Source organism: Geospiza fortis, unplaced genomic scaffold (genome assembly GCF_000277835.1).
Source record: "Geospiza fortis unplaced genomic scaffold, GeoFor_1.0 scaffold11, whole genome shotgun sequence".
Taxonomy (NCBI): domain Eukaryota; kingdom Metazoa; phylum Chordata; class Aves; order Passeriformes; family Thraupidae; genus Geospiza; species Geospiza fortis.
In genome coordinates this window covers 13,267,067-13,293,970 of record NW_005054304.1, presented here as the reverse complement: position 1 = coordinate 13,293,970, position 26,904 = coordinate 13,267,067, and the positions used below count along the sequence as shown (strand labels likewise).

The 26,904-nt window shown below is 36.5% G+C and overlaps 2 protein-coding genes across 3 annotated transcripts in view; both read left to right on the top strand.

Annotated features, from left to right (window-relative positions):
* Positions 1–16,763, top strand: part of SEC24B (SEC24 homolog B, COPII coat complex component) — a 40,561-nt gene extending 23,798 nt beyond the window's left edge. Inside the window, exons 10-23 of one of the 2 annotated variants that reach the window (XM_005418163.2) lie at positions 4–116; positions 1,488–1,606; positions 2,012–2,067; positions 2,380–2,586; positions 2,937–3,060; positions 3,689–3,847; positions 4,275–4,448; positions 5,099–5,209; positions 6,408–6,583; positions 8,177–8,314; positions 10,426–10,530; positions 11,509–11,601; positions 13,287–13,390; positions 14,574–16,763. In XM_005418163.2, coding sequence (XP_005418220.1) covers positions 4–116; positions 1,488–1,606; positions 2,012–2,067; positions 2,380–2,586; positions 2,937–3,060; positions 3,689–3,847; positions 4,275–4,448; positions 5,099–5,209; positions 6,408–6,583; positions 8,177–8,314; positions 10,426–10,530; positions 11,509–11,601; positions 13,287–13,390; positions 14,574–14,688 — 1,794 coding nt within the window. In that variant the 3' untranslated portion in view covers positions 14,689–16,763. The remainder of the gene's footprint in view (positions 1–3; positions 117–1,487; positions 1,607–2,011; positions 2,068–2,379; positions 2,587–2,936; positions 3,061–3,688; positions 3,848–4,274; positions 4,449–5,098; positions 5,210–6,407; positions 6,584–8,176; positions 8,315–10,425; positions 10,531–11,508; positions 11,602–13,286; positions 13,391–14,573) is intronic. The other variant, XM_031066362.1, reaches the window with a different exon arrangement.
* A 9,466-nt stretch (positions 16,764–26,229) lies between these two features.
* The window catches only part of MCUB (mitochondrial calcium uniporter dominant negative beta subunit), a 46,307-nt gene continuing 45,632 nt past the window's right edge, over positions 26,230–26,904 (top strand). Inside the window, 2 exon segments of the mRNA XM_031066490.1 lie at positions 26,230–26,329; positions 26,591–26,724. Coding sequence (XP_030922350.1) covers positions 26,230–26,329; positions 26,591–26,724 — 234 coding nt within the window.

The following is a 26,904-nucleotide window of genomic DNA, read 5'->3' as shown; positions in this document are numbered from 1 at the left end:
TAGCTTCGTCCTCCTCAGCCTGCGGTATATTTATTTGTTTTAGATGTGTCTCATAATGCAGTGGAGGCTGGATATTTGACAATACTCTGCCAGTCATTGCTGGAAAACCTAGACAAGTAAGAGTATAAATAACCTTATCAAATCAGCTAACATGGTGTTATGAAAAATTGTTACTGAAAATTTTGAAGGAAATTTTAAAGTGTCTAAATATTCTGTCCCTAAAGGGCAAGAAGTACCATTGCCTGGAATTCCTTCCCTGCATGTATATCTGCATATAATTTAATTACTTATCAGCAAGGAATATTTAGCTGTAATTTCTAACAACATGTTGATTGTACAAAGATTTTTAAATTTCATTCTTTCCCCTTTCCAAGACCAACAGAAATAATAAATTACAACAGTTAAACGATCTGGTTTTTGTGCTGAGAGGTCTGAGGTGCTGCAAACTGGAACATTGTAGCCACGAGAGTAAGACTGCCTGGGTGAACTGTGTTGTCAGTTTGGTTTTTTTAGATCACAGTTAACGTGTGCCAGTTTCTGTGTTTTTATTTTTGCACTGGGACAGCATATATGGGATTGTTCCTGGTTCATTTTGAGTTAACCATAATGGTTAATGGTGCATTAACCATTGAGGGTTAATGAGCTTCACTGTGCTCATGCCTTTTGACAACTAATCCTGTGGAGGCCTTGCCTTGAAAATTCCTTTCTACCTTTTTCTTGGTGAACTTGGTTTTCTCATGAAGAAGCCAACATATACACTAAAAATCTTTGCTTCCATTTTTTGGTTCAGTCTTTATTTGTTCAGTTTTTTATGGCTATTTTATTAACAGAATCTCAGAAACATGCTTAATTATTTTAGGAAAGTTCATAAAATCCCATGCTAAGTCCACAGGAGAATCAGTGCATCCACCTCATTTATATACCCAGATGGTAACAACAATATTTGCCTCTATTGCTCTTGGTCACTGTCATGGTTTTCAGCACTTCATGATGTTTTTTATATTTTACTTGAGAAACCCCCTGTAGTCTTTAATTTTGTATTATGCCATACACTGAAATATGATCCACATAAGAAATAAATATGTTGCATTGTACAGACATTGGATTTTGGTTTAGAGCTGTAAGTACTCTCTAACTACATTAGTAAATGGGAGTTCTGAATCAGGAAAGGGCAGAATGCACTTCTTTCATATGTCAGTCTAATGTTTAAATGAACTTAGTAAGCTCTCTTGTGGAACAAAGCATCAGTATATTAGTGAGTGCTTATTTGTAACACTTCATCTTGTAAACTGTATCATTACCCCAACTTTTCAGAAAATATTGAGGAAGTATTGATTGTATTCATGTTTCAGATCTCCCTTCTTATGTTCTCCCTTCACTTCTTTACACATGAACTGAGTTTCTTCTAACATCAGCAGGAGCCCTGAGTATCTGTATGTCTTGAGAGAGAGATTTAGGGCTTAATAGTTTATTTTTTAATGCTTCAGGCTGCCTGGAGATTCAAGAACAAGAATAGGGTTCATAACGTTTGACAGCACTGTTCAGTTTTACAACTTGCAAGAAGGTTTATCACAGCCTCAGATGCTGATTGTCTCAGATATTGATGGTAAGTAAAAAGAAAATGGAAGCTGAATTTTTGAGAACCTATTATTTTTTTCTTTTCCCCAGAACAAAGGTTAGAATCTCTCAACTATTTGGTATTAGGTCAATTTTATTGAATGAGGCTATTTTTTTGAAAAATAGTCTTGCACCAGCTACAGAGTAGGTGATGTTTAAAATATGAAATTCAATAGTTAATTTTGCTTTGAATCAGACAAGCTTTGTATGGACTGTATTACTAACACACTTTTATCTGCATATAATTTACTTACCTGCAAGGAATATTTAGCTGTAACACACACATTAGAAAAGTAGACTGTTTCGTGGTGTTTGTAGCAGTGGGCAAGGAAATGTTCTGTTCTATTTTAGTGTTATTTTTTCTTTAATAATTGTTTTTCTATTCTCTCCACAGATATTTTCTTACCTACACCAGATAGTTTACTTGTAAATCTTCATGAAAGCAAAGAGGTATGATTGCTCAAAATAAATCATTAAATTTAAGGTGTTAAATATTCAAAACAGATACTCCTGTTAAACTTTGAATTCAAACTTAATCTTCATAATATGTAGTTCCAATGCTAATTTTTCATTATGGAAATGTTTCATTGATACATCATAGCTTTTAAAATTTCAACTTTGTTTTCCTTAGTGTGTTAAAATAGAACTGAAATATTTGGTACCGATTCTGCTACTTCACTTGTGCCAGTACAGCTTTTTGGAAACAACAGAAAATCTCAAGCTTGCAGAATCTCATAAAATACCTTTCAATCTGTTCTGCAGCTGATAAAAGATCTATTGAGTGCATTACCAAACATGTTCACCAATACAAGAGAAACACACAGTGCACTGGGCCCTGCTCTTCAGGCTGCATTTAAGCTGATGTCTCCAACGGGTGGTCGGATCTCTGTGTTTCAAACTCAGTTGCCGTCTTTGGGAGCGGGGCTTTTGCATTCCAGAGAGGATCCCAATCAAAGGTCAAGCACAAAGGTAAAAAACTTCCCTTACTATTCATTTCTAAAGACTAAGGACTGGCCATGTCTTTCTGACTTGCATAGTTCTGCAGATCAGTTGCTTCATCTTGATTTATAGCAATTAGCTAAATTTTAATTATGTTTATGCATTTAAGATCGCTGCTTTATACATGGATGTGTGCTATTACTTCTTTTGAACTGCATGAGCTGTCTTTGGCCCATAGTTTTTCTTGGCAAGCAGAAGAAGCTGCAAATATTTGTGACTCAGTTACTCAGATGCTGCTGAATAGTATGTCTTTTGGTTCATGAAGTCTAAAAAGCATGATTGTTGTCATAACTCCTCCCTGTATGATTTATTTACTAAAGGTGGTCCAGCATCTTGGTCCAGCAACAGACTTTTATAAGAAGTTGGCACTGGACTGCTCCGGCCAGCAGACTGCTGTGGATTTATTTCTCTTAAGTTCACAATATTCTGATCTAGCTTCTCTTGGTAAGGAGTACATGATTCCCTCTTTCTGCGCTATTGTCTCTCTTAAGAAGCACAGGCTACCTCAAAAATTCTAAAGTCATGTAAATGTTTTAGCACTTCTATAATTGCAGCTCATGTTGCAAAGGAATTGACCTTGCAGTTGATGGAAGTAAAGAACAAAAATATTACATTGGTGGTATCAGACAATTTATTCTAAGGTTTCAAAGTTTTAAAGAGAAGTATTCTTCTGCTCAAGAACAGAAAACAGAAGCGTGGCAAGGAATAAATGAAGTTTAATTATAGGGGTAGAACAGAGTTTTCATCCTTTGATAAATTATCCAAGATTTGTCTCTGTACAAACACTTAATTTTACCTCTGCACCATTAGATATTTCTGCAAGCACTTCAATCTTAGCTGCCAAATGTAGGAGGCCTATTTAGCTTGGTGTATAATTAGGTTATTATGTGTTGGGGTGATTCATTTCTATCTTCACTTGCCTGGGTCTGGGACAGTTCTCATTGTCTTTCTGATGTGGGTGATATTGAGAAGATGAAGGTAGATGTTACTTGTGGAAGTCTGGATACAATTTTTATGTCCTGATTTCATGTTACAGTTTTGTGTCTTAACTGTATCTTTCCTTCCTTCACAGCTTGCATGTCCAAATATTCTGCTGGATGCATCTATTACTATCCATCTTTCCATTGTAGCCATAATCCTGCTCAGGCTGAAAAGTTGCAAAAAGACCTGAAAAGATACCTTACAAGAAAGATTGGATTTGAAGCAGTTATGCGCATAAGATGTACAAAAGGTGTGTGTTAAATACTAATTCCTATGGAACCGTTGGTGTAAATGTGTTAGCAGTCATTTTGAATGTGCTTAGTCTAAGCAACATTAAATTGAATGTTATTTTTGTTTCTTTGAAGAGTAAAACAGTTACCTTCTTTAAGTTAAGTTAGCTTTTGGTGTTTGACTTTTTTGGGTTTTTTAATTGATAGTACCATCTCTCTGTAAGTTGATATGTGTAGTGTAAGGGCATCATTCACTTTGGTGTGTTCAGAATTGAACATGAACTCTGCAGGATCATGCTGAAATGTCTAATGATTCATGTAATTGGTTCTACATGATAGAATTTTTACCGTTTTCTTCAACTTTAGCTTGAGGGCTGGGGTTTTAGTTACTGGTGAGAGTTTTCCATGCTGTTTTAACCTCGCTCTGAATATTTAATCTGATTCTAGGTCTTTCAATACACACTTTCCATGGGAATTTTTTTGTACGATCTACTGATTTACTGTCCCTTGCCAATGTCAATCCTGATGCTGGATTTGCAGTACAAATGTCCATAGAGGAGAGTCTGACTGACACATCTTTGGTTTGTTTTCAAACAGCTCTTTTGTATACTTCCAGTAAAGGTAAATAAATTCAAATTAATTGGCCACTGGGGTTTTTGTTTCTTTTTATGGTGTAATGTTTGTAGAGTTAGTTCCACAGCCTTTTGTTGTGCTCTATACCCTAAAAGAATCTTGTCAGATCTAGTAAGCCTACTTGGCAGTTAATCACATAATGGAAATCCTTATAAACACTGTTTTAATGTGAAAATTTCATCTCCATTTGACATAGTGCTGATTCAGCATGACTTTTTTACTTAAAAGTCTGGCCATTGTTACAAGCAGTAACATGTTTGGCAGGCACTTTGTCCAAACACACAGACTTGTGATGGATTGGATCAAGCTGCAATTACTACATTGGGTGAGCATAAAGGATAGCAGCTAATTTCTGTGGTAGAAGATGCCACAAAATTTTGGGATGAATGTCAGTGTACTTCATTTGTAGGATCAAAGACACTTACTGTCTATGCTGCTAGGTTGTGTTATCAATTTGTGCTGCTTTAGAGTAGAATTTTAACAGGTTGAGATGGGGACAGTATTGTATTGCAGCAATTTCTTGACTGGTATGTTTTCTAGAATGGGTGCATCTTAAATGGGAGGAGATGCTCTAATGACTGAATTTGTTTACTTCTACCAGGAGAGAATGCAAAATTATTTCCACTGATTTCTCTTAGGTGAGCGTCGAATTCGAGTGCACACACTTTGCTTGCCTGTAGTGAGTTCCCTGTCTGATGTGTATGCAGGAGCAGATGTACAAGCAGTTGTGTGCCTCTTAGCAAACATGGGTGAGTACCAGGAAGATTCACATGTTTTTTGGCATGTTCCTAATTTGCTAGCCATTTAAATGAAGTAATGAATGAAGCCTGGCTATTATTAAAAAAGGTTGGAGTGCAACATGCTGAAACCTGTGTGTGCAAAAGATGACAAAACCAAATTCATACTGAAATTGTGAACTGAAATACTCCTTGTTCTGAATATTAGTTGACTTTAGTCTTTTAAAAAGAGCCTTCTTACTTTGTTCTCTGGAGGTTAGTAAAGGACAAAGAATCATAACACACTTGGATCAAAACTCTCATTTTTGAATCATCATTATCGTTGTTCACTCAAACTTTGGCGTTCTAGGACTACTTAAGAAACGGATTCAGTTTAGTGAGTTGCTGGAGACTAAAGGAGAATTTCTGACAGTAGTGTATCTGAGATGTTGGTTTTCTATCCTTCTGTTGTTGCAGGGCTGAGGATTCTTACTTATCCCTTAATTGTGGGTCATAAGTAGCTCTTTCATAGACTGATCTCTCCTGTTAAATGTGTATGACTCTGTGCAGCATTTCAACATGTTCTATATTGTATATTAATATTGAAATCAGTTAGGAGAAGTAAATTGTAATTCTGTGTCTTCTGGGATTGGACTTAGATGATCTTTAAGGTCCCTTCCAAGCCAAACCATTCTGTGATCTCCTCTTAAATGCACATTCAGTCCAGCAGGTGGCTTCCTCCCACCAAAGGATTTGTAGCCCTTGCTCAGCAGAGAAAAATGAAGCAGCATTTATAGTAATCACTATTATGTCACTGAAGTAATGGAAGAAATTTCTTATGTGAGGGGGAAAAAATATCAAAATTAATTGCTGCAGATCTTACCTTGGAGGTTGGGCAACAGCATTTCAACAATAGCTAAGTTGTTTGTATAAGGTTTAAATTTATATTTAGACTTAACTATGTATGATTGCTTTAAAATTTTCTTTTAATTCTTCAAGAGTACAAACCAAGGAGCCAAAATTAGCTATACAATATCTTTGAGCATTATGAAAGTGAGTTTCTGTATGGACAGTCATCTAATTTACTCCTAAAAAAAATTAGGACCACAGATGTAGTTTGGGGAATTTTTTAGTCTTAAAACGTAACCCAGAAGCACGGCTCAAATTTTCAAGGTTCAAGGGAATGAGTGAGGCCATGTCTGGTAACTTCTTCCCTCCTTCTACCCCCCAGCTGTGGATCGCTCCGTTTCATCCAGCCTTGCAGATGCAAGAGATGCCTTAGTCAATGCCGTGGTGGACTCCTTGGCAGCGTACATGTCAACTGCCTCAAATCTGCAGCAGTCCATGCTGATAGCACCAAATTCCCTCAAGCTTTTCCCACTCTATATTTTAGCTCTTCTCAAGCAGGTATGTATGATCTAGTGGATTAGTGTTTGATGTTTAGTTCATTGTTCCATTTGAGGAATTCTTCAGTTCTAGGTCAAGCAATGTCTGCACTTCTCTAAAATTATGGAAATTGGATTACCATCTTTATGCCGACTGAACTTTATTGTAGAAGATTACCATAGTAGCTTATTTTAAATTGTTAATGTCTGAACCTTTTATTAGTTTACTTGATTTTGAATTTCTTATGTTCTGTCTTATATTGCTTTACAGTTAAAATAAATAAATAGTTTACAATCAGCATTTCTCAGATTTTGGCAGCTCATTAGTGTAGCCCATAAAGGTTGTTGGAAACGACTTATTAGTACTTCTTCATTTTTATTTTATTAAGTCAGAAACAAGAATTTTCCAATATATATTTTTTGTCCTTTAAATTTCCAAGAAGAAAAATGAGTTTCCATGGAAACACAGTAAAACTTATTATAGAAACTCATGTGATGTAGTTGAAAGTTCACATAGAAATAGTCACTACTTTTGTATTATTATTTTTTAATTATATCTTTGTTTGGATTACTGAACATCATACTTAAAAAGAGACAGCTTCCTGCAGGGTTTTGTTATGAATAAATCTCACTGCTTAAAGTTTTTCATGTCTGACAGTTCTTGGTTCTGTTATTATGAATAAACCTTTATATAAGTCTTGTAAGAGATCTAAGCATAATAATTTATTTTCTTTGGCTTAGTCATTACTTCAGTCTCTAATATACTGATTATGATTTTTTTATACTTGCATGACAAATGCAGTTAATGGTGGGGGAAAACGCAGACTATTTATTATTGAGATCTGTGTAAAAGACAGAAATAAGAGTGACTGGGATAAGTTGTTTAGGTTTGGATTTTTTATTATCTTTATTAGCAATAACAAAATATGGGATATAGAGAAGCCAAAATCAAAATGCTTGTGGCAACCAAGAAGGAGTGATGTCCATAGCTTTGTATAGAAGTGAATATGAACTTTGATTATAAGAATGTTCTCCATTGAGTTAGAATATGATGTTTAATTCATTGTGTTGCTTCTCACAGTAGTTGTGTACCAGTTGCTTCTAAAGGAGATCTGAAAAATTCAGTAGGAGATAGTTAAAAAATAAATTTTATCCCATAGGAGTCTAGTTTCTCCTATAAAACATGAAAGTATGTTTCCATTCCAAAACTTTTCCTTAACATTGAATTCTTACTACTGTAACGTCAGAGTTAATCTTTTGCACCTATGTACCTTGCCTGAACTCTGCTTACCTCATATCTTTCCTGTGCTAGCTTGCACTTGTGAGTTTCACAGACCAGTGTCAATTGTCAAGAATAAAAATGAGAAATGCTGGTCCAGTTGCATGCAAATTTTAGACAAAGTGAGGGAGAAATTTATTCTCCTTCATCAATAAGGAGGGGCTAGATTATGTTTTAAAAATCTTGTTCAAACTCTATGATTAAGATTCTACCTATAAGATACATTTCTTTACAAAAGCTCTGCCACCTTTGCTTGACACTTTGAAAAGTCTGAACTGCACTCTTACATGTGATATAAAGTACAGGATTTGTTTGAATCGTAATGTTCTCTTGCAGAAAGCCTTCAGAACAGGCACAAGTACCCGCTTGGATGATCGTGTCTATGCAATGTGCCAGATGAAGAGCCAGCCTCTTGTTCACTTGATGAAGATGATACATCCCAACTTGTACAGAATAGACAAGCTGACTGATGAGGTAATGTATGAAGCCTGGTTATAGCATTTCCTAATTTTAATGGCCCATTAAATTTGGTGCTGTGCTGCAGTAATTTTATGTTGTTATTGTAATACAGATGGAGCATTTCCCCTAAGTTATAAAAAATCAAGAGAAACATTATTTTCAAGTTTTGAGTTGCAAGTACTGCAAGTTCTGCTCTGTATGAGCAGAACTGTGGTTTTACTTCATCTTGTTTCAATGACCACAGTAATGCCATAATTTTTTATCACACAAAGAAAGTAACGATATTGTATGTATGGGAGACATTTTCAGTGTGTTTTTATTATTTAGAACTGTGTAGTAGATCTGATGCATGATTCAAGGTTTTATATACAGAAATCAGATATAGTTGCCTGCAATAACAGCCTTCCAGTGGTTTTTCAGACTGAAGTGGATAAAACAGAAATTTCCTTTTAGATGGTTGTAATCAGACTGAGAAAGTACTTCATGTACAGAACCAGGTTTTACTATTTCCTCTTCTACAGACTTAGCCTAGGAAAAGGATGCATTTTTTAATAGTAAGAAGCGAGATGGGGTTTTATTTAAGGTGAAAGATAGTTATAATGGAAAAATAAGGAGTTTTATAAGTAAGATTTTATGAGTTTTTTAGTCCCTAGTTTTGGAAAAGCACATGTAGGAGTTTGTTTCTAAGTGATACAAGATTATAGGGTAAACTGAATAGTTTCACTTGCAGTGCTATTTTATTATTCTGTTCAGCACCACCTCTGATAAATTTGTAGTCTTAAAGTTTCTTTTAAGGTATTTCATAAACTCAAATAGGTGAGTCGAAACTCAGTGTTCTTCAGTGGAGTTACTCTTTTTATATTCCACTCCTAACAGTCTTTGAGATGCCAACTTCAACTGGCCTTGTGAAGTTCTTTTTGTGGCACTTAAATTGTAATGCTGTGTGCATGTGCTGTAAAGAATCTGCAGTGTCTTTAGGAGATCCAGTTTTATTAGCAAAAGCTTTCAGATCAGTTATTTGGAGTACAATAATACAAAAATAGGGCTTATTTTAACTACTGGAATTAATTGACAAACCAGATGTTAAATCAAAACAGAATGCTAATCTGCCATTTAGTACTACTTCAGTTTAAAGTATTTGTGACAAAGGCTGCTCTTAAATGTCTTGTTTCTTTGAAAAATTCTGTGAAATTAAAAAAAATTAAATTAATATTTTTAAAATATTACAGAATGCCTTTAAAATGTTTTTGCTGGTTTAAGACTTGATTCTTGAGAGTATTGAGTAAAGCCTGGAACTTCCCCAGGTGGAATTCAGTAGCTTGATTTTCATAACTATGTCTAAATCCCCAAAAGCTGTTAATCTATGGCATTATCATAGGAAATTTTTTAAATAGTGTTTTTTTTAAAATAATCGAATACTACATGGGCATGTGCTTAGTCAGTAGAGTATTTTTCCCCTATATTATTTGCAGAATGCTTCAGAGATTATTGAGATATCTGGCCTGTTTTTGTATTGGAGGAGATAACAACTTTAATATGAAAATACTGGGGGGTTGTGTATATGGGATTGTTTTGTTATTGTTTTTGTTTGTTTTATTGCTGGGGAGAAAGGCAGAATATTTTTAATAGTTAGTGCAAACAGCCATATTCTTTAATCAGATCAGTTGTAGGGCTCTGTGGACAAACCCAAGGATCTCTTCATGCAGGATCTTAAATCAGGGGACTTCCTGTTAATTGAATGCAATAATATATGGAGCCCTTCCTTATAGGGAGTAGAATTTCATGGTTCATGAAATTGAATGCAATGGAAAAAAAACAGAGGTTGTTTGTAGAAAACTTAAGTCGCCAATAGTAATTATTTTAAAATTTTGACATCTGTAGCATCAAAAATGTTACATAAGTATCTTAAATTAACTTGCGTTATTATGTTTTAGGTATTGAAGTAGCCCTTAGAATAAGTAACATTCTAGAACTGTTTGATGTACATAATCATTTTAGGCTTAACATAGTATTTTGTTATATGAGAATCCTCAGAATTTTGCTAGAGATTGTCAGTGTTTTTCCTGTTTTGTTTTACCTTTAAGGGTATAATTCTAGTGTAATTGAGTATTGGGTTTTTGTTACAGAGTACAATACATGTAAATGATAGAGTCGTTCCTCAGCCACCCCTTCAGAAGTTGTCTGCTGAGAAGTTGACAAGAGAAGGAGCTTTTCTTATGGATTGTGGTTCAGTAAGTTAAAATTTTACACATTCCTTTTTAAAAAAATTTCTAAGGAGAATAAGAAAACCAAAAAGCTGTGCCTGCTGTGTTATTAAAATCAGTCAGCTTTCAGCAATAACAGTGTTGTGAATCAGCATTCCAGGTAAACTGACAGGTAATCTGTGTTCCAGTGAAAAGCTTTCGTGTTTTGATATGAGGCTATATTTATCTTTGAGGCTATAGAGGTTGATTTTTTTTCATGCAATACTGGTCAAAATATATCAAGAGTTCACACAAAGATGTTTTTTATGGAATTAATGTATTTTTATTTTCCAGAATTTCTTTAAATGGCTATTAAATTGCACATACTAGAAGATTTAGCAAAACACTTGCTGCAGGAATGAATGTTCTCAGATACACACAAAGAGTGTGTAGAAACTGCACTAAAACACAGTCAATTGAATAAAGCATTATGGTACTCCAGTGGCAGTCTAGAAGATTCTTTTAACCTTGAATCACTTCAGGGCTGAGTGTCAATGTAAAACCAGCTTTTGTCTCCAGACCTCTGAAATAATTACTACAATAAGCTTTGATAATTGGTGCTTTGCTACAACTTGTTTAGATTGGGAAGCCATTGTGCAGTTACCAACAGAATGGTGTGACTTCAGATAATTTAAGGTGTTTCATTTAAGAAGGAAACATGGGAAATTACTGCATTAACTGTTCCATTATAAATGTGTCCCGCAACCTTATTTTCTCAGTATTTGAATTCTAGCTATACATTTTTTTTATATTTAATGACCTTACTCTAAGTGTTACCAATGTACTGATTATTTACACACTTACTTACGAATATAGACATGTATGTATGAATTGCAACTTGAACACTCAAGTGAATAATTTGCATGGAAGTTACTATTCTGGTATTATTCCTATTGCATCACGACTTGCCTGTTTTTCTAAAATGTATGTAGGGCCTTTTCTAAAACTGATTCTGACATCTTACAGATTTTTTACCTTTGGGTTGGAAAAAACTGTGATAACAACTTCATAAAAGATGTCCTTGGATACCCGAATTATGCATCGGTGCCACAGAAAATGGTAGGAAATTTAATGAGCTGAGTTGTAAACTCCTTACACTTGAAATGTGCATTTAATCTATTTATTTCTGCATTTTCAGTTTTTAATTATGTAACTATGAGTTAGGTAGGGTTTTTTCATAGTTAGGTACCTTCTAACCTCTTGTCAGCTTCATAGGAGTCAGATAGAAGTTGTCAGATGTTTTCAAGGAAAGAATGTAAACATGTAAATTTCATCGTTCATGAAATGCCAAACAGTTGCTCTATAACATAACTGCTTTTAATATTTTAATGGAAGTACATGTGCATTCACAAGAATGGGAGGTAATTTCACAAGATGAATACAAAAATTACCTATTCACATGTGTTAATAATTGAGATTAGAGTTAGTTCATTGATAACATAGTTTTCAGAAGCCTTGTGTTCTCTGAACCTGGTGTAAGATACCAAATCTGTGGGATGACACAACAGACCTGTAAGTAACGGTAAGAGTTCAGTTTTACTCAGCTTCCAAGCCTTGACTCAATGTTACAAAGAGAAACTTTCAGCTGTTAGAACATCAGAGACCCTTGGATGTGTGTTTTGGTGGAGGGGTTTTTAAGTTATAACCTGTACCTATCTAGTGTGTGAAACAGCAATTAAAGAGAAGTCTCCTCTTCAGTAAGTCGTGATTCCATAATATCAACAAGGATGGACCCTTTTAAGACTCTGGGAAAGTTCAGAATCAAATGGTTATATCCAAATAGTACCAAAAATGATAGCATAGAAACACATAGGTAGCTATTTTCTGCTTACAGTTTCATAGCATCAAGAAGGAAAGTGACAACAACAGGTTAAGAGTGGTAAGTTATAAGACTACTATAACACTGGACTGCTTATTCAGAGTTTTGTATTTCGCATGTATTAGCAATTTAGAACTGTCCCCTATGACTAGCTGATGGTATTAGTTAATAGAGTTTCCAGGAGGAACTTAGATAAAGGAAGGATGATAATTTTCTTAATGGTTACATAGCATCTATTATAATGAAAATGAGACAAAAACTTACATAAAGTTATCTTTGCTTTTAAGTTATGCCCTCATTCTACAAAGAGTGGAACTACTTTAACTGAAATAAATTCCTTTAGGTCATGTTAATTGTCTTTAAGCGTTGTATTGGCTGAAGAGGTGATACATTAGCTCAGTGAATTCCTCAACCCTTTTAAATCTATTTTTTCAGCTTATTCCCTAGCCAAGTAGTCCAGTAGCATCTTTCCATTGATATTTACATAAAATTCAGAGTTTACTTCTTGTTTCTTCAGTGATGGAAAGTGCAGCATGTAGAAACTTGATTGATAAAAGAAGATACAGGCAAGAAGACTGCAAAAGCAGCATTTTGAAAAGATGACTTTGATGTCTAAAATCTTTTGCACTTAAAACACAATAAACTGTGTTTTTAAAAGTTAAAGATGTTTAGAAGTTAAAGATGTACTCCTTTTAAAGTTAACCTTAAAAGTTAAAGATGTACTCCTCCCTAGATAGCAGTGCACCACAGATACTATGAAGTATTGTCCTTTAAGCTGAAGAAAAACATCTGTGTATGTAAATCCATGGTTAGTGACTTCTTAACTGAAATTGTGGCTTGAGTTATGTTACAACTTTCAGGATCTGTTTTTTTAAATAGTTTCAATAATAAAAGGTGATGGTTTCTTTCAATTACTTTCAACCAGACACAGCTTCCTGAGGTGGATGCACCGTCTTCAGAAAGGACACGATCTTTTATATCTTGGCTTAGAGACAGTAGACCTTTAAGTCCAGTTCTTCAAGTAATAAAGTAAGTATTTCTGTTGTGCACTAAGTTGTTACTAGCAACTTGTATTTACAATTTCTAATTAAGACTGATGAAAAGTGAGTGTATCTGTCTTGGAAGAAACTGAATAACATCACCTTCCCAACTGATAAGATGCTGTTTATAAAACTATCTAGTGACAAAGGTTTTCTTTGAGACTAGTGCAAATTCAGTTGCTCATAGTTTTATGGGTAGGAATTAATTGCACATATTTATTAGGAATATATTAAACCTCAGTGGATGTCCTTATGATCAATGGTGTTAACAAGGTTAGTTTCTAGTATAGCTTTTATAATTTCATTATATGTATATAAAAAAACTTCAAGTAAAGTTAGTAATATGTAGATGATTTAAGAATTGTATGTATTTTTTACTGAGATCTACAGGACAGCAGCTGATAGATGGCCAAGTTCTGAAGCATTTTCAAGCTATGTCTTGCTTAAGGAGCTTTAAATTCTATAAAATGTATATACTTGAGATTACATTTCACTTCTAGAGTACTTGTTTTACTGAGCTGGGCAGGAGATCACTTTTTAGAGAGTATGATGACTTGCTCAGAGAAATGATACTGAAATATAGGACTGAAGGTCTTGAGCTGTTGGCATTGTGACTGCTGCTGGAGTTGCAGGAATTTCTGATAGACCATAATAAGTAGGAGAGCTCTGCTGGATGCTGCACAACACCGAAACAAAGGACTGTGTCCCAGCAAATTTTTATGGGACAATCATTTTGGATACTAGGTCTTTCACATGTTACCTTTTCTATTCTGCTGCTAAGGAAGAAAGTCTGGGGAGGGGATTGAGATTACATGTAAACAGAAATATAGTTTTTGCATTCTTTCCTTGCCACCAGCATATTTGTTAGCTTCAAAAACAAAATAATTTTTACATTTCCTTTTTTGTGTTTCTACAAGATACTCTTAAGTGCTGTATTTCACCTGCTCTTCTACCATTTTATATACTTCAAAAGATGCTGTTGTTTGATAGTGTATTGCAAACTTCAAGATTTCCTAGACTTTGGACTGTTTGCAATTGTAATCTCTTTGGACTGAATTTATAGTCCAAATGACACACAGTCAGCAATCTATTAGAACTTATCCCTCTGAATTTGCAGTGAATTTTTTTGCTAAAAGTTTGATTTTGCTCAGTACCTTCCCTTATTCTTTCAGAGATGAGAACCCTGCCAAAACAGATTTTTTTCAGCATTTAATTGAGGATCGGACAGAAGCAGCTTTCTCGTATTATGAATTCCTACTTAATATTCAACAGCAGATTTGTAAGTGACCAAGGAAGAGGTAGAGGAAAAAGTCTGACTTCAAACAGAAGCATGGGCCAAGAGAACCATATGGGAAGTTACAGAAGTGGATGCTTGTTCTTCACAATATACAGTGACCAGCACTGTTTTGGAAGCTCTACAGCTAAAGGAGTATACATTTCCAAAAGAATTTTGCAGATTTCCTTCAGTCTAAGAGTGATGAAGCTGTTTCACTAGTAAACTTTAAAATTGGTTTGTACACGTTTCTAGTTGTGCAGCGGTATGGTGCTCTGTTTATTGCAAGCTGGTGAATTTATGTAGCTATGTGGGATGATATTTCTTAACAAAATGTACAATTAGGTAAAGCCTTTTTTCTTACATTTGTTATAGTAGCCCTTCCAGATCCAAATCCTTAACAGAGATGTCAAAGGGCAGTGATGTATGTTGGTTGTTTATATGAATTTCTTTTTAAAAGGAATGGTTCATACTTGCTAAAGACTTCAGCAAATTCCCTGTGAAAGTTGTAGAGTTTCAGTAAAGTAAATCAATTGTAGAAATAAAATATATAATGTACATAGGTATTACATTTGTAAAGAAAATGTAAAAAATGTAACTAAAAAAAGACCTAGCTCATTGTGCAGAATTTTTGAGTGCTCGATGATGATGAATTGTTCTGTCCCAGGCTAGACAATGAAGTTGACTATTAAAACATGATAAAAGTATCAATGTAGAAGGAATATAGCTGCTGCTTCTGTTAATTTTAGGTGAATTTATTTATGATTGGCTTACTAATTAAAATATTTTGCTTTATCATGTGGTTTTATATTTATGCAACTATAATCATTTTCCAGCTAAACTCTTACTAAACTGAATATTGAAGAAAACATGTTTACCACTTTATTTCATAGACCTGTGGAAGGGAGGAGAAAACACCACATGATCTGAAATGAGTTTTGATACAGAGTTCCTAAACCCCTTCTAATGTATTATCCTAAAGAAGGCATATCTGTTAACCTTGTTTTGCATTTTATAACTACTGTAGTCTTGGTCCAGGTTTCTGTAACTTGTGTTGTCTGCCATTTAGAGTAAGTGTGGGTAATCACTCACACTTGTAGATTTGAATTCTGCTGTGATCTAAGGAAAAACAAGAAGGGATGTAAAAATGAATTACATTACATCAGTGAAAGTAAAGGCTTTAAAATGACAAAATTCAAAATGTAATCACACTTGCATATTTCAGAAACTTTATTCTTGCTAATGTGTTGGTAACTCAAGGGTTTGGGCTTTTTGATAGATTAATGACAGATTTTTTCCGTTTGGTGAATTTGGGATGGTTTTCTTTGGCCTATTTTTAGGGACACATTAGAATGAATTCATAAAGCACAATCAAGCATACTTAGTTTTCTGAACTTTGTTTATCTGTTTGGTTTAATGAAATGTGACTACAATGGAATAATTAGGTACAAAAAAGTAAATTATGATTAGTATGATTACATTTTAATTTAATGTAGCCTTGAAAATGCTAACATTGTATTTTAACTGCTATAGCCCCTGAATCAAATATTCAAGGAGAAGATGTACTAGCTATGGTTTGCAAATGCTTTAAAAGCTACAACAGTTAAATTGCGCCAGTAGTGTTACTCTGCATGTTAGCACAAACTCATTGTTTGGAGAAGATACCTTATATTTGTGTGTTGTCCTTAACTAAATGTGTTTAAGTTACCCAAAGAATTACACAAGAGAAACTTTCCATTTAGTAAATTAATTTATCATGTAATAAACATCTGAGGCAATGCTGAATGTTGTCCCGAAATCAGACCTTCAGGATTTCAGTGCTTGTTTGTAAAGTAATGTGTACTGGGTGAAAGCTAAGTGCTGCTGAAGAGTGGGGCATCTTAAAAATCATTTTTATTTGTGAAGATGAGAAGAGCATGTTAACATTTCAAATGCTCCATGAAGATGCTTCTGATTTGTGAGTTCGGTGTTGATATCTGGGAACACGTTATGCCATGATTAATTGCAACATATTCTGTAAAATCATTTCTTAAAGCTTTATTCTTCTGGTATAGTTTTTGTATATAAAAATTATGAAAAATACATCTTAGAGCTATTTGTTCAGTAAAATTATTACACTGCACAGAGAATATAGTTATTTTTTATTAATTATAGAGCACATCTCCATTCTGACTGATTTTTAGTGTAAATTTTAACAAGATAGTGTCATGGAAATATCTCGAATTCGAAACATCTCAGGATTCAGGGTACCGATTTTAGTCTTTTGATCAATATAGTATCTGTAGGTATGGCAAGAGTATCTCTCTGAGAAGGGCCTGGGTGTCCTGGTAAACAGCAAGCCTTCCATGAGCCAGCAGTGTCCTTGTGGCCAAGGCCAATGGCATCCTGGGGTGCTTTGGGAAGAGCATTGCCAGCTCTTCCCAATGCACCCCTGCCAGATGAAGGGATGTGATCCTGCCCCTCTGCCCAGCCCTGGTGAGGCACATCTGGAGTGCTGTGTCCAGTTCTGGGCTCCTCAGCACAAGAGGGACGTGGAGCTCCTGGGGCAGGTCCAGCAGAGGCCACAAGAGCGATGAGCATCTCTCAGAAGGAGAGGCTGAGGGAGCTGGGTCTGTTCAGCCTTGGGAAAAGATGACAGAGAGGGCACTTCAGTGTTTATAAACATCAGAAGGGAGGGTGTGAAGGGGATGGAGCCAGGCTCTGCTCAGTGATGCCCAGCAGTAGGATAAGAGACACCAGGCAGAAACCAATGCACAGGAAGTTCCACCTGAGCATGAGGAAGAACTTCTTTACCATGCAGGGGGCTGAGCACTGGAACAGATTGCCCAGAGAGTTTGTGGAGTCCCCCTCATTGGAGATAATTCAAAAGCCATCTGGATGCAATCCTGTGCCATGTGCCTTGGGGTCACCCCTGCTTGAGCAGGGGTGTCAGACCAGATAAGCCTTGGTCCTTTCCAACTCAAACAATTTCTCTTAAAATGGCTTGGATCACACCGCTGTAGCAGAAGATACAGACTGAAGATTAATCCCACCAGGGGAAGTACTGTGAAGCTCAACAAGGCTTATTGCCTACTTAAGTAAGGTTTGGGAGAAGAGATAAAAGACATACTTATTTATCTGCTTTAATAAAATGCTGAACTGCCCAAAGTAGCTCTCTAGCCATTCTAGGAATTGAACTTTTCCACACTGCATAATATAAAGCATGTCTGTTTCATGAGAAATTTAAGATTTCCCAGGGAAGATGTTTCCCAGCCCCAGCCAAGTCTTTGGGTTATCAGTTCAAATGTTCAATATTTTAAATACTGACAGTGGGGATCCCTTTAATGTCTTTCCTCTACAATGCAACATCTTATATATTTTACCTAGGAAGCAGTATGGAAGTTCTTGTGGGAGAAATTAGAGCCCATGAAGCTCTTACAATGGTAGGATGTGTGATGCAGCTCCCTAAGAAGTGTTATTGAGCTCAATTCTTTATTTTGTTCTTAAGCTTACTAGAAATCTATTTATTAATCTTGGTGTAGCTCTTCTCATGGCAGTGAAGAAAAGATGACTGGGGCAGGTAATTTTGTTTTGCCTTGGCTTTCTGTAAATTGTGTCAGATACTGAAATGATAGTTTTGTCATGGCTGGTGTTCCTGAAATCAGTTGTTTGTAATCCTGAGAGCCAAGAGCTCTTCAGTAATATTAAATGTGGAGTCAAGTTTTTTCACACCAGGTAGATTTTAAGAATTTTATTATGAAGTTTCAAGGTATGGGACACAAGTGGATAAATGAGGAACTAATTAAAACCTCAGTCACTGATTTCTGCAGTTGGAAGTTTTGGACTGTATTTGTCTGTGCAGGCAGGACGTAAACCTGCAGAAATTCAGTAGCCAGAGTGGGGAGGTCTGAGGCTTTGCTGGCAGTGAATTGATGCAATACCCCAAATATCTGTCTGTTACTATGTAAAATTGCTTAAATGATGTTTTGTTTAAAAGCAGTTTTTTATATTTTAATACATGTTAAATTTTTATATAGTATTTTCTGGTAGTTCGTTCAGTTCTAAAAAAGTGTGAGAGGGTTTTACATGTCCTGTTGCATCTCAGATTTTCATAAAGGAGGTAGAATATAATTAGAATCACAGATACTTCTGATTTTTAGCATACCAGGATCTTTGGTAGACTTGTGTTGGGAATTTTAAAGGAAATGGGCAAACTGTAATGATTCATTGATGCGATTTCTTTACCTCTTAGCCTCTAGAATTAAAAAAAAGAAAACTATTTCTAGCAGTCTTCCATGTCTTTACTTAAACTGATGTTATGTCATATTCAAATTCAGGAATCTGGAAAAGTGTGGTTACAGCTTTTGAAAAAAAAAAGGGATTGAAGTCTCTTTTGAGAACATTTTATTTTTCCTCACGAGATACTGATGATTCCTGTCCATTGGAAAAATCCAAAGGCATTTCTACTTTTTGGAGTGTATCAAGAGAATTCTCACATAAATATCATCATGTAAAAGATTATTGCAACAACAATGGCAATTCAAATAGCTACATAATAGGTCTTTCTTCATTTTATGCTTCAATCCACTTGCAGGGCCTTTGATATCTTTTCCTTTTCAGTTTTGATAACTAGGAAAAAGTAAATATTACACAGAATTTCTTCTTACTTTCCTTTGGCAGACCTTAGCAAAAAGAGCTGCCTAATTAGCAGTACCAGTCATGCACAGGATTTCAGTCTGTGCACGCTTCTGCAGAAAATAAATAGGGGAAGTGGCAGAACTCCTGGAAGTATTTCACAACCTATTAAATATTTTTTAAAAGGAGAAAGGATTAAAATTTCATTTTCTTACACCTGTTTACCTTTGTGATTTTCTGCTTTTTATTTACTTAAAGCAACATTTGAGGCTTTTATTTTATTTTTTTCAGATGTTAAGAGAACCCTGCCCTAGAGGCATCATCAAATACAGATCTCCAATTACACCCTTAATCATGCTACCATTAAAAGAGAAGTGTCAATTTTACAAAGGTCAAGAGTGTTGGAAGGAAGTACTGTTTGGTTAGCAAGAAGTGTAATACTTCTTTCATCAATGTGAGTAGATAGTTTCCACTTGCAAGACACTGAGGCCTTGTGGGATTCTTGAGTTAAGTGTTTATTGGCATAAAAATCCTCAAGTATGAGAAATAGTTGGTGATAATTAGCCATCTTGGTAATCTGCTAATCATAGGAAATGTTATTCTCATATTGCTTGAAAATATATTTTAAAAATTAACAAATTATTTCATGTTAGATCATCATTTGGGTGGAGAAAGTAATATTTAGGAAAATGCTTTCTTCTTTTAATAACTTCTGTAGATACAATGCTTTCAAAAAGTTCTGCAGGTTTCAAGTCAGCTTCTATGAATACAAAATACTACGAAAAATTACCTGATGAACTAATGCTGAAGGGAAAGGGAAAAAAACTGAATAAAACACATGGAAGTCATCTGTAGCTAAGGAATTCTTTCTGCTCTTTTCAGCGGCAGAATATGATGTCTTCATTATCTGAAGTAGAGCTCAGGAGAGGACAGAAGTAAAACTGGAATCACTGGTACATGTCCTCATCCAGCTTACTGAGCACTTGCAGAGCTTCTGAAAGACTCGTGCTTTCCTATCCAGATGATGGCATTTAGGCATTTCTTACAATCTGGCTGTATTTCACCGTGCCTTATATGTTCATTCAAAATAAAAAGCCATTTGAGTTTGCAAGTTTTCCCTTTTCCCTCATCCAAGCTATTATTTCAAATTACTAAACCATGTACATGAAATTGTAATTTATTCTTGGAGAGCAAGCATGAAATCTTTCAGCCTTCCAAACATGTTTTGGAACTTTTTAAGTTCCTGGAAGAAGAGTGGAAACTGCCTGTGCAGCGCGGACTCTGGCATCTCCAGCAGTGCGGCGGGATGGGTTCTGCAGGAGGGACACAGCCCTGGGAAAAGCAGCCTGAGGGGTCTGGCAGCTGCTCCAGCCCTGTCAGGCTGCAGCTGGAGCATCAAGCAGCACTGCCCATCCACCTGCCCCAGCATCCTGTCTCCTTTAGGAGTGACTGGGATCCGATGGTCAGGTGAAACATGAGAAATCCCTTGTGTGTAAGTTGTACCCTGAGATGCATCTCTACCTGATCGTCAGCTGCATATGTAAAACCCTGTCAGCATTTTTGTTTATCAGAGTAACTGAGTATTGTTGACCTTAGACTGAGTAATTTCTTCTAATGGGTGGTTCTGCAATATAATTACCTGTGGAGAAAATTATAATTTTTCCTTCTTTCTGAAAGATTCCAAATGTTCTGTAGCTTCCTAAACTGGGGACAACAGGAGGTAGAAAGCTGCTTTATACTTTTCTTTCTTTAATACCCTCTTAGGTCTTCTACTTAATTTGCCTTCTGTGGCTTTCAGTTTCTGAATGTGTTTAAATTTCTGATGGCATGTTAATTTGTTTTTCCACACCCACCTTTTAGGATTATACTTGACATAAGTGCCTGGTACGATGCAAGCTATCACAAATGGTGTTGCATGAGCTGATTTACATGAAGATGGGTATCACCAGCCTTTTCCCTTTTCTACTTTTTTTCATCTTGAGTTCTTGTTACCATGAACTTGGTTAACCAGTAATACCCATGTCTTTAAATAAGCAAGTGTGCTTGTGTTATAAAAAATAAGTCCTGTGTTAGCTTCATGGAGAAATTTAAAAAAAAAAAAAAAAAAAAACCCACAAAAAAACCAAAAAAAAAAACAAAAAACAAAAAAAAAAAAAAAAAAAAAAACAAAAAAAAAAAAACAAAAAAAAAAACCCTACCAAACAACAACAAAAACCCCCAAAAAACCAACAAAAAACAAACCAAAACAAAATAACCCAACCAATAATTAAAAAAAAAAAAAAAAACAACCAAAAATAAAACCCAACCAAGAAACCCCCCCAAAACCAGAAACCTGTGAACTCTCAGCCCTCCTCAATGTCAGTTTACTAAAACTGGAGAAAGACTTTCTAAGCTCCTTCAAAATTCAGCACTTTCCTTAAAAAAAACCCTGGAAGTTACTGAAATCTTGTAGGTATGTGTAGAAACTGCATGTTGTAGAGAAGGAAAAGGTCCAGGCATGACTGCAAGACCTCTTGAACCAGGAGTTAGAACTTCTAGGAACATCCTTCAGCTTCAGCTTGTGAATTTTACGTGAATCAAATGTAAAATATCTTAGGAGTCAGCCTTCTCTCAAACACATTGCTATGCTTCTGGCAGCCTTTCTTCTCAGCCTAAAACAGTAACAGGGTAGACAACATTATACCGCCTTGAAGGGAGGGAGGACTGTTACCCAAACAAGAATATTACTATAAAACCCTTGAAACACTTTCACAAATATGCCCTGCAGAACAGGCAGATGGAGTACAATGTCTTGGGAAGGGATGGGGCTTGGAGTGGGTACTCAGATCCCTGAGTATTTGCATAAAACAGGATGTCAGAATTTTTAGACTGAATATGTTTGTGACTCAGTTTGTGCTCAGCTCTGGTGGTCACTTGCAATGACTAGTGTGAAAAGACTTAATGCAAACAAAAAGAACATGCTGCTGTGGGTGTGCATTACTTTCTCTAGTATAATGAATGTTTACTTTGAGGAGTCATTTGTTACTCCTATTTGCAGGTTTGGACTGTGAAGTGTTTCTTTCAATTCCCCTCTTTCCCCTTGCTTCCACGTTCTGTGTATTTGAGTGGTGTGTGTCAAACTGTGCATAGCCATTACCACTCCCAGTTACTAGCATGGAATGCTTAGGCAGAGGTTTCACTGAGGAGCCCTCACCACAAGGGTTGTACTCTGCTCTGAACAGTTGTTGTTTCCTATCCAGCACTGATGACATTAAATTTCCTTGTTCTCACATTTTAAGCCATCAGTCTTCAGGTGTAGCATAGGTCATTAAGGCTGCCTGAGTGGGGAAAACCACTTTCTGTGATCTCTAATACCGCAGGTGCCAAGCTAAAGACTTGAGCTCTGTCTCTGTGACAGAGTGGTGCAGAAGGAGCCAGGCCTGGAAGCAGCCAAGGCTCTGCTTTGTGGTTTAGCCAGGGAAAAGGAAACAGCTGAACTTTTCCATCGTGCTGCTGCTGTCTGATGACAGATGCCTTGAGCACAAGCTGGGCCTGGAATGGCTCCAGAGCTGAAACTCGAAATGGGAGATCTCCACCCATATCTTTCTGGCATGTTTGTTGTGTGTTTCTTCCTGGAGCTGTGGCTCCTGAGGCAGATTAGGCTGATTTCCCTGTGCAATGGCAGCCAGAAGGGATGTCTCCCCACTACCCCACCAGCTCCCTCCATCCACAGTCATGCAACCACTTCAAAGATATATTTACAAGCCAGAGGAAGCATATCAGAAAGTCTAAATAAAAGAGGACACACAGTAAAAATACTCAGAAGAGGGAGGAAAAAGCAATGATTGCAAATGATGCCATCTCTCTTTAATTGTGACTCGGGTGTCTGCTGTACTGACTTAATATTCCAGTACGATTTAGACAGCCTGGCAACTCTCTAATAAAAGTGTATTTTATGAGCCTCCACCTCTAAAAGTGTATTTTATGAGCCTCCACTTCTGCCTTGAGTAAGAATTTCTCTCTGTAATTGGAGCCCGGGTATTTTCCCATGTGATATCATGCCTTCCAGCAGTTTATTTAGGAAATCTTACTGGCATGATCCCCTGCTCTATAAAAAATACAGACCTTTTGTTTGTGTTCTATGCTGGGTGGTGATAGGTCTCATCTCACTCTTTCTTTAGCAGAACAGGACTAGTATATTAATACTGGCAGAGGTAATATTTTGCAATGAACTCTTCTTTTATACCTTGAAGAGAGATTTTTTTGCTCTGTGCCATGGGAGAGAACATAATTTTTCCCTGGTGAAAAAGTCTTGTCTTTACACTGAATGGCACATTGCTGATACCATGTCCAGAAGTGGTCCCCTCTTCATGAAAATATAGGAGTTTGTGTTTCAATCTTGAGACTTTTGGGAAAATTCAAGCTGCTTACTAATGACTTGTAAAGACCATACCTGGAGTTCTGCAAGCAAGGCTTGAGATCTTACCTCATATTTGCTGCTGAAGAGGAGAGATTTTGCAGCAGCTTTTCATCATCAGATGCAGGATAAATCTGAGCATAGGCATGTTTTTGGGAGATATCTCAGAATTCTATTCTATGTCATTACATTTTCTGTTTTGAACGATAGTATGCAAGAGTTAAAAGAAAAACCTGTAGCAGTTGGTTTTCAAGTAAGAGGCATCGGAAAACTTTGTCCCAGGAGTATGCTGAATCCTGCTCACTGAAGGAAAATTAGAATAGAATAGAATAGAATAGAATAGAATAGAATAGAATAGAATAGAATAGAATAGAATAGACCAGAACAGCCCTTTCTGCCATGGGTTTGGTATTGTTGGGCGACTTTTAAGTTTTGTCATCAGATTTTTTCAGCTATCTCTCCCTTACCCACCAGGTCTGGAAAGGTACCTGTGAACAAAAAACAAAGTATTTAAAAAACTGCAATGAATGAAACAAGTCAGAGGATGAGGAAAAGGGCTCTGGCTTCCCTGCAATCATGGTTGAAGTTACATCTGATCATATTTGTTTCAGTGAGTGGTGGGAACATCATCCTATAATTGGGGTCCTGATCAAATTTGTCATTGGACTTCTATAGCTGGCTAATGAAGGTGATCACCCTGTAATTAGTGTGTGTGCCTTTCCTTTCTGTACATATTTGAAATATAATGCACATCACCTTCAGTCACGTTCCTCTCTGTGGTGAGGGTGGAGATCTCTGCTCTTGCAAGTGAGTATTTCTGACAATCCAGTTGGTGAGGCATGTTAGGACTCTCTTCTTGGCTTGCTATTTGGCACAGGAAAAACTTTTTTTTTTAATTCAGAAAGTTATTTGTGTCCTTCTGTTGTATCTTAAATTTTATTTTGGAATTTATGAAATTTATAAGACAGACCCCCTCCACTTGGAAGCACCAGAGTCCTTCTTATTCCTCCTTAGTTTCAGGCTTCCCTAGAACTCCCTCAGGCTTTATTTCAGTTAATAGCTTTGCTTTAAAAAATACCCCTGAGAATATAACTTGAAACATAAGTCTTAAGTCTGTAATAATCTGCTTGCTTTCCTAGTAATTTTCTCATTGGATCTGGGGTCAGTCATGTCTGACTGATATGAAGAGAACCCTGATGCTGTGCATGCCTAAGTCACTTCCCTTGAAGTGCTGTTTCTTATTGGCAGAGCACATAGATACCAGAAGGGAAGAGATGAATCTGCACCTCACAGGACAATAAAACTCCCTCAAAGATAGTTGCAGGCTAATATAATTTAACTTTTTGTTACCAACTACACTGTAAGCATGGGGGGGAGAAGGGAACAGGCAAAAATTTGGGAACTAGGAAGTCATTCTAAAAGATATCCCACTTGAACACACTCCAGGTTGAGGGCCTCTTTTAGCAGTTACACACAAGAAACTTTGCCTTTCACTCCATTGTATTGGCACTTTAATGGTGTCTGTGCCCACAGTGATGTTTCACAGCAATTTTTATTTGTATGGTATTCAGCGGCTATGAACAGATAAATACAATGATAATTTCATGTAGAGTTTTCCTTGTCAAATGTTGGTTACATATGACATTAACTTAGACCTGGACTACAAGAAAATGCATTTTGAGATATCGTTTTAAAAAACCCAACTAAGTTACAGCGGACAGGGAGTATTTACAGGGGAAACTGTAAGACACAAAACACGTTGCTTACCCAGAAAAGCAGGAGTTGCCTCATGAGACACTTGTACAGGTGTGAAAGGTAAATTTAGGATAGGTTTTTCAAAGCATCAAAGTCACCTTTTTAAACTTGGTAGTGACTAATGTTCTCTTAATTCTCCTGCCTGTATATAAAAACATAAGCCTTGGTTCCCAGTTCCCTCCTTAAGTTAACAACCACAAGTTCTGTGAGCATCACTGCTTCTTTCTTCCTTATCAACATTTTAAAGCAAAGTACAAAAAACAGCACTGAACAACGACCAAAATGAAATTATGTTTTCTAGTACTGACATTGTTTTTCCTCTCCAAAGAAGATAACTTTGATAAAGCCATCATTATGTGGTAGAGGTATTTAAAAAAAAAAAAAAAGAAAGAAAGCCAGTTGCCATGACCTAATTACCTTTGCTTGATAAATATTACAACTTGAATTAATATAGCAAACCATTTAATCCTTATTCCACCTTTGGGAACTTTGTGGATCCTAATATAAATTATGTAATAAGGTACATAAGGTTGAGAAATTAACTCTTAGTTTTGTAAATGGAAATTACTAAAAAAAATTCAGAGAACTTTTGCTATAGTTAATACTAATAGTGATTGTATCACAAATGGATGCCTTTGGGAGTCACTGCCTGCTAACAGCACAGCTGCTCTTCTACTGTTTCCTGGGATCACATTCATTTTAATAGATCACAGTGGCCCTGAAATGTGAGTGAATGTCTGCGTGACCTCAGGTCTGAGCTGCTGGAGGTTTCTGTTCCAGAGCTCGGAAGATGAATGCAAGTGTGCAGTTGCAGAGTTTTTCCACGACGGTGGCACTTTCAGCTCTACAGCAGCCCAATTTCGAAGATCCTTTTCTCATCCTCAGGGAAGGTTTTGTTTTGTGCAGCATTGCTTTGTAGGAACACCATCAAGGGTGGAGAAAGCAGAGGAACACAAGAAAGCTTTCCGGCACGTTTCCCTGATGCTGTGCCGAGGGTCTGATGTGCTTCAGCGGTTTGTACTGAACATGAAAACCTGTGCTTGTGGGCATGGAGGTGATACCCAACAAAAGACTGAACAGGAAAACATTGAGCCTTGCTAATTGCTCTACTGCTGTAAACAGAACTCTCACAGAAACGGAATAACTACGAGAGTGTGTTCCGTCGCTTTGCTGTTCATTTCTGTGGCACCTGAATGTGTTTATTTCACTGAAACCCAGGAGCAGCGATAGTCCCGTTCCTCAAAAAAAAAGGAAATACTCAGCGACAGAGGAACCATATGTTCTGGTAAGACAGGCATTAATGCCCATTTTTCTATTTTTTAATAGAAAACCTGTTTCAGTTATAAGAAGAACCACGCGGAGGAGGGGTGCCAGCAGCACCTGTCAGCAAAGGGTGGCGCGTTGGGCACGGCGGAGCGAGAGCAGCAGCGCATCGCCGCCGCCGGGGACCGCCTGAGCCCCGGGA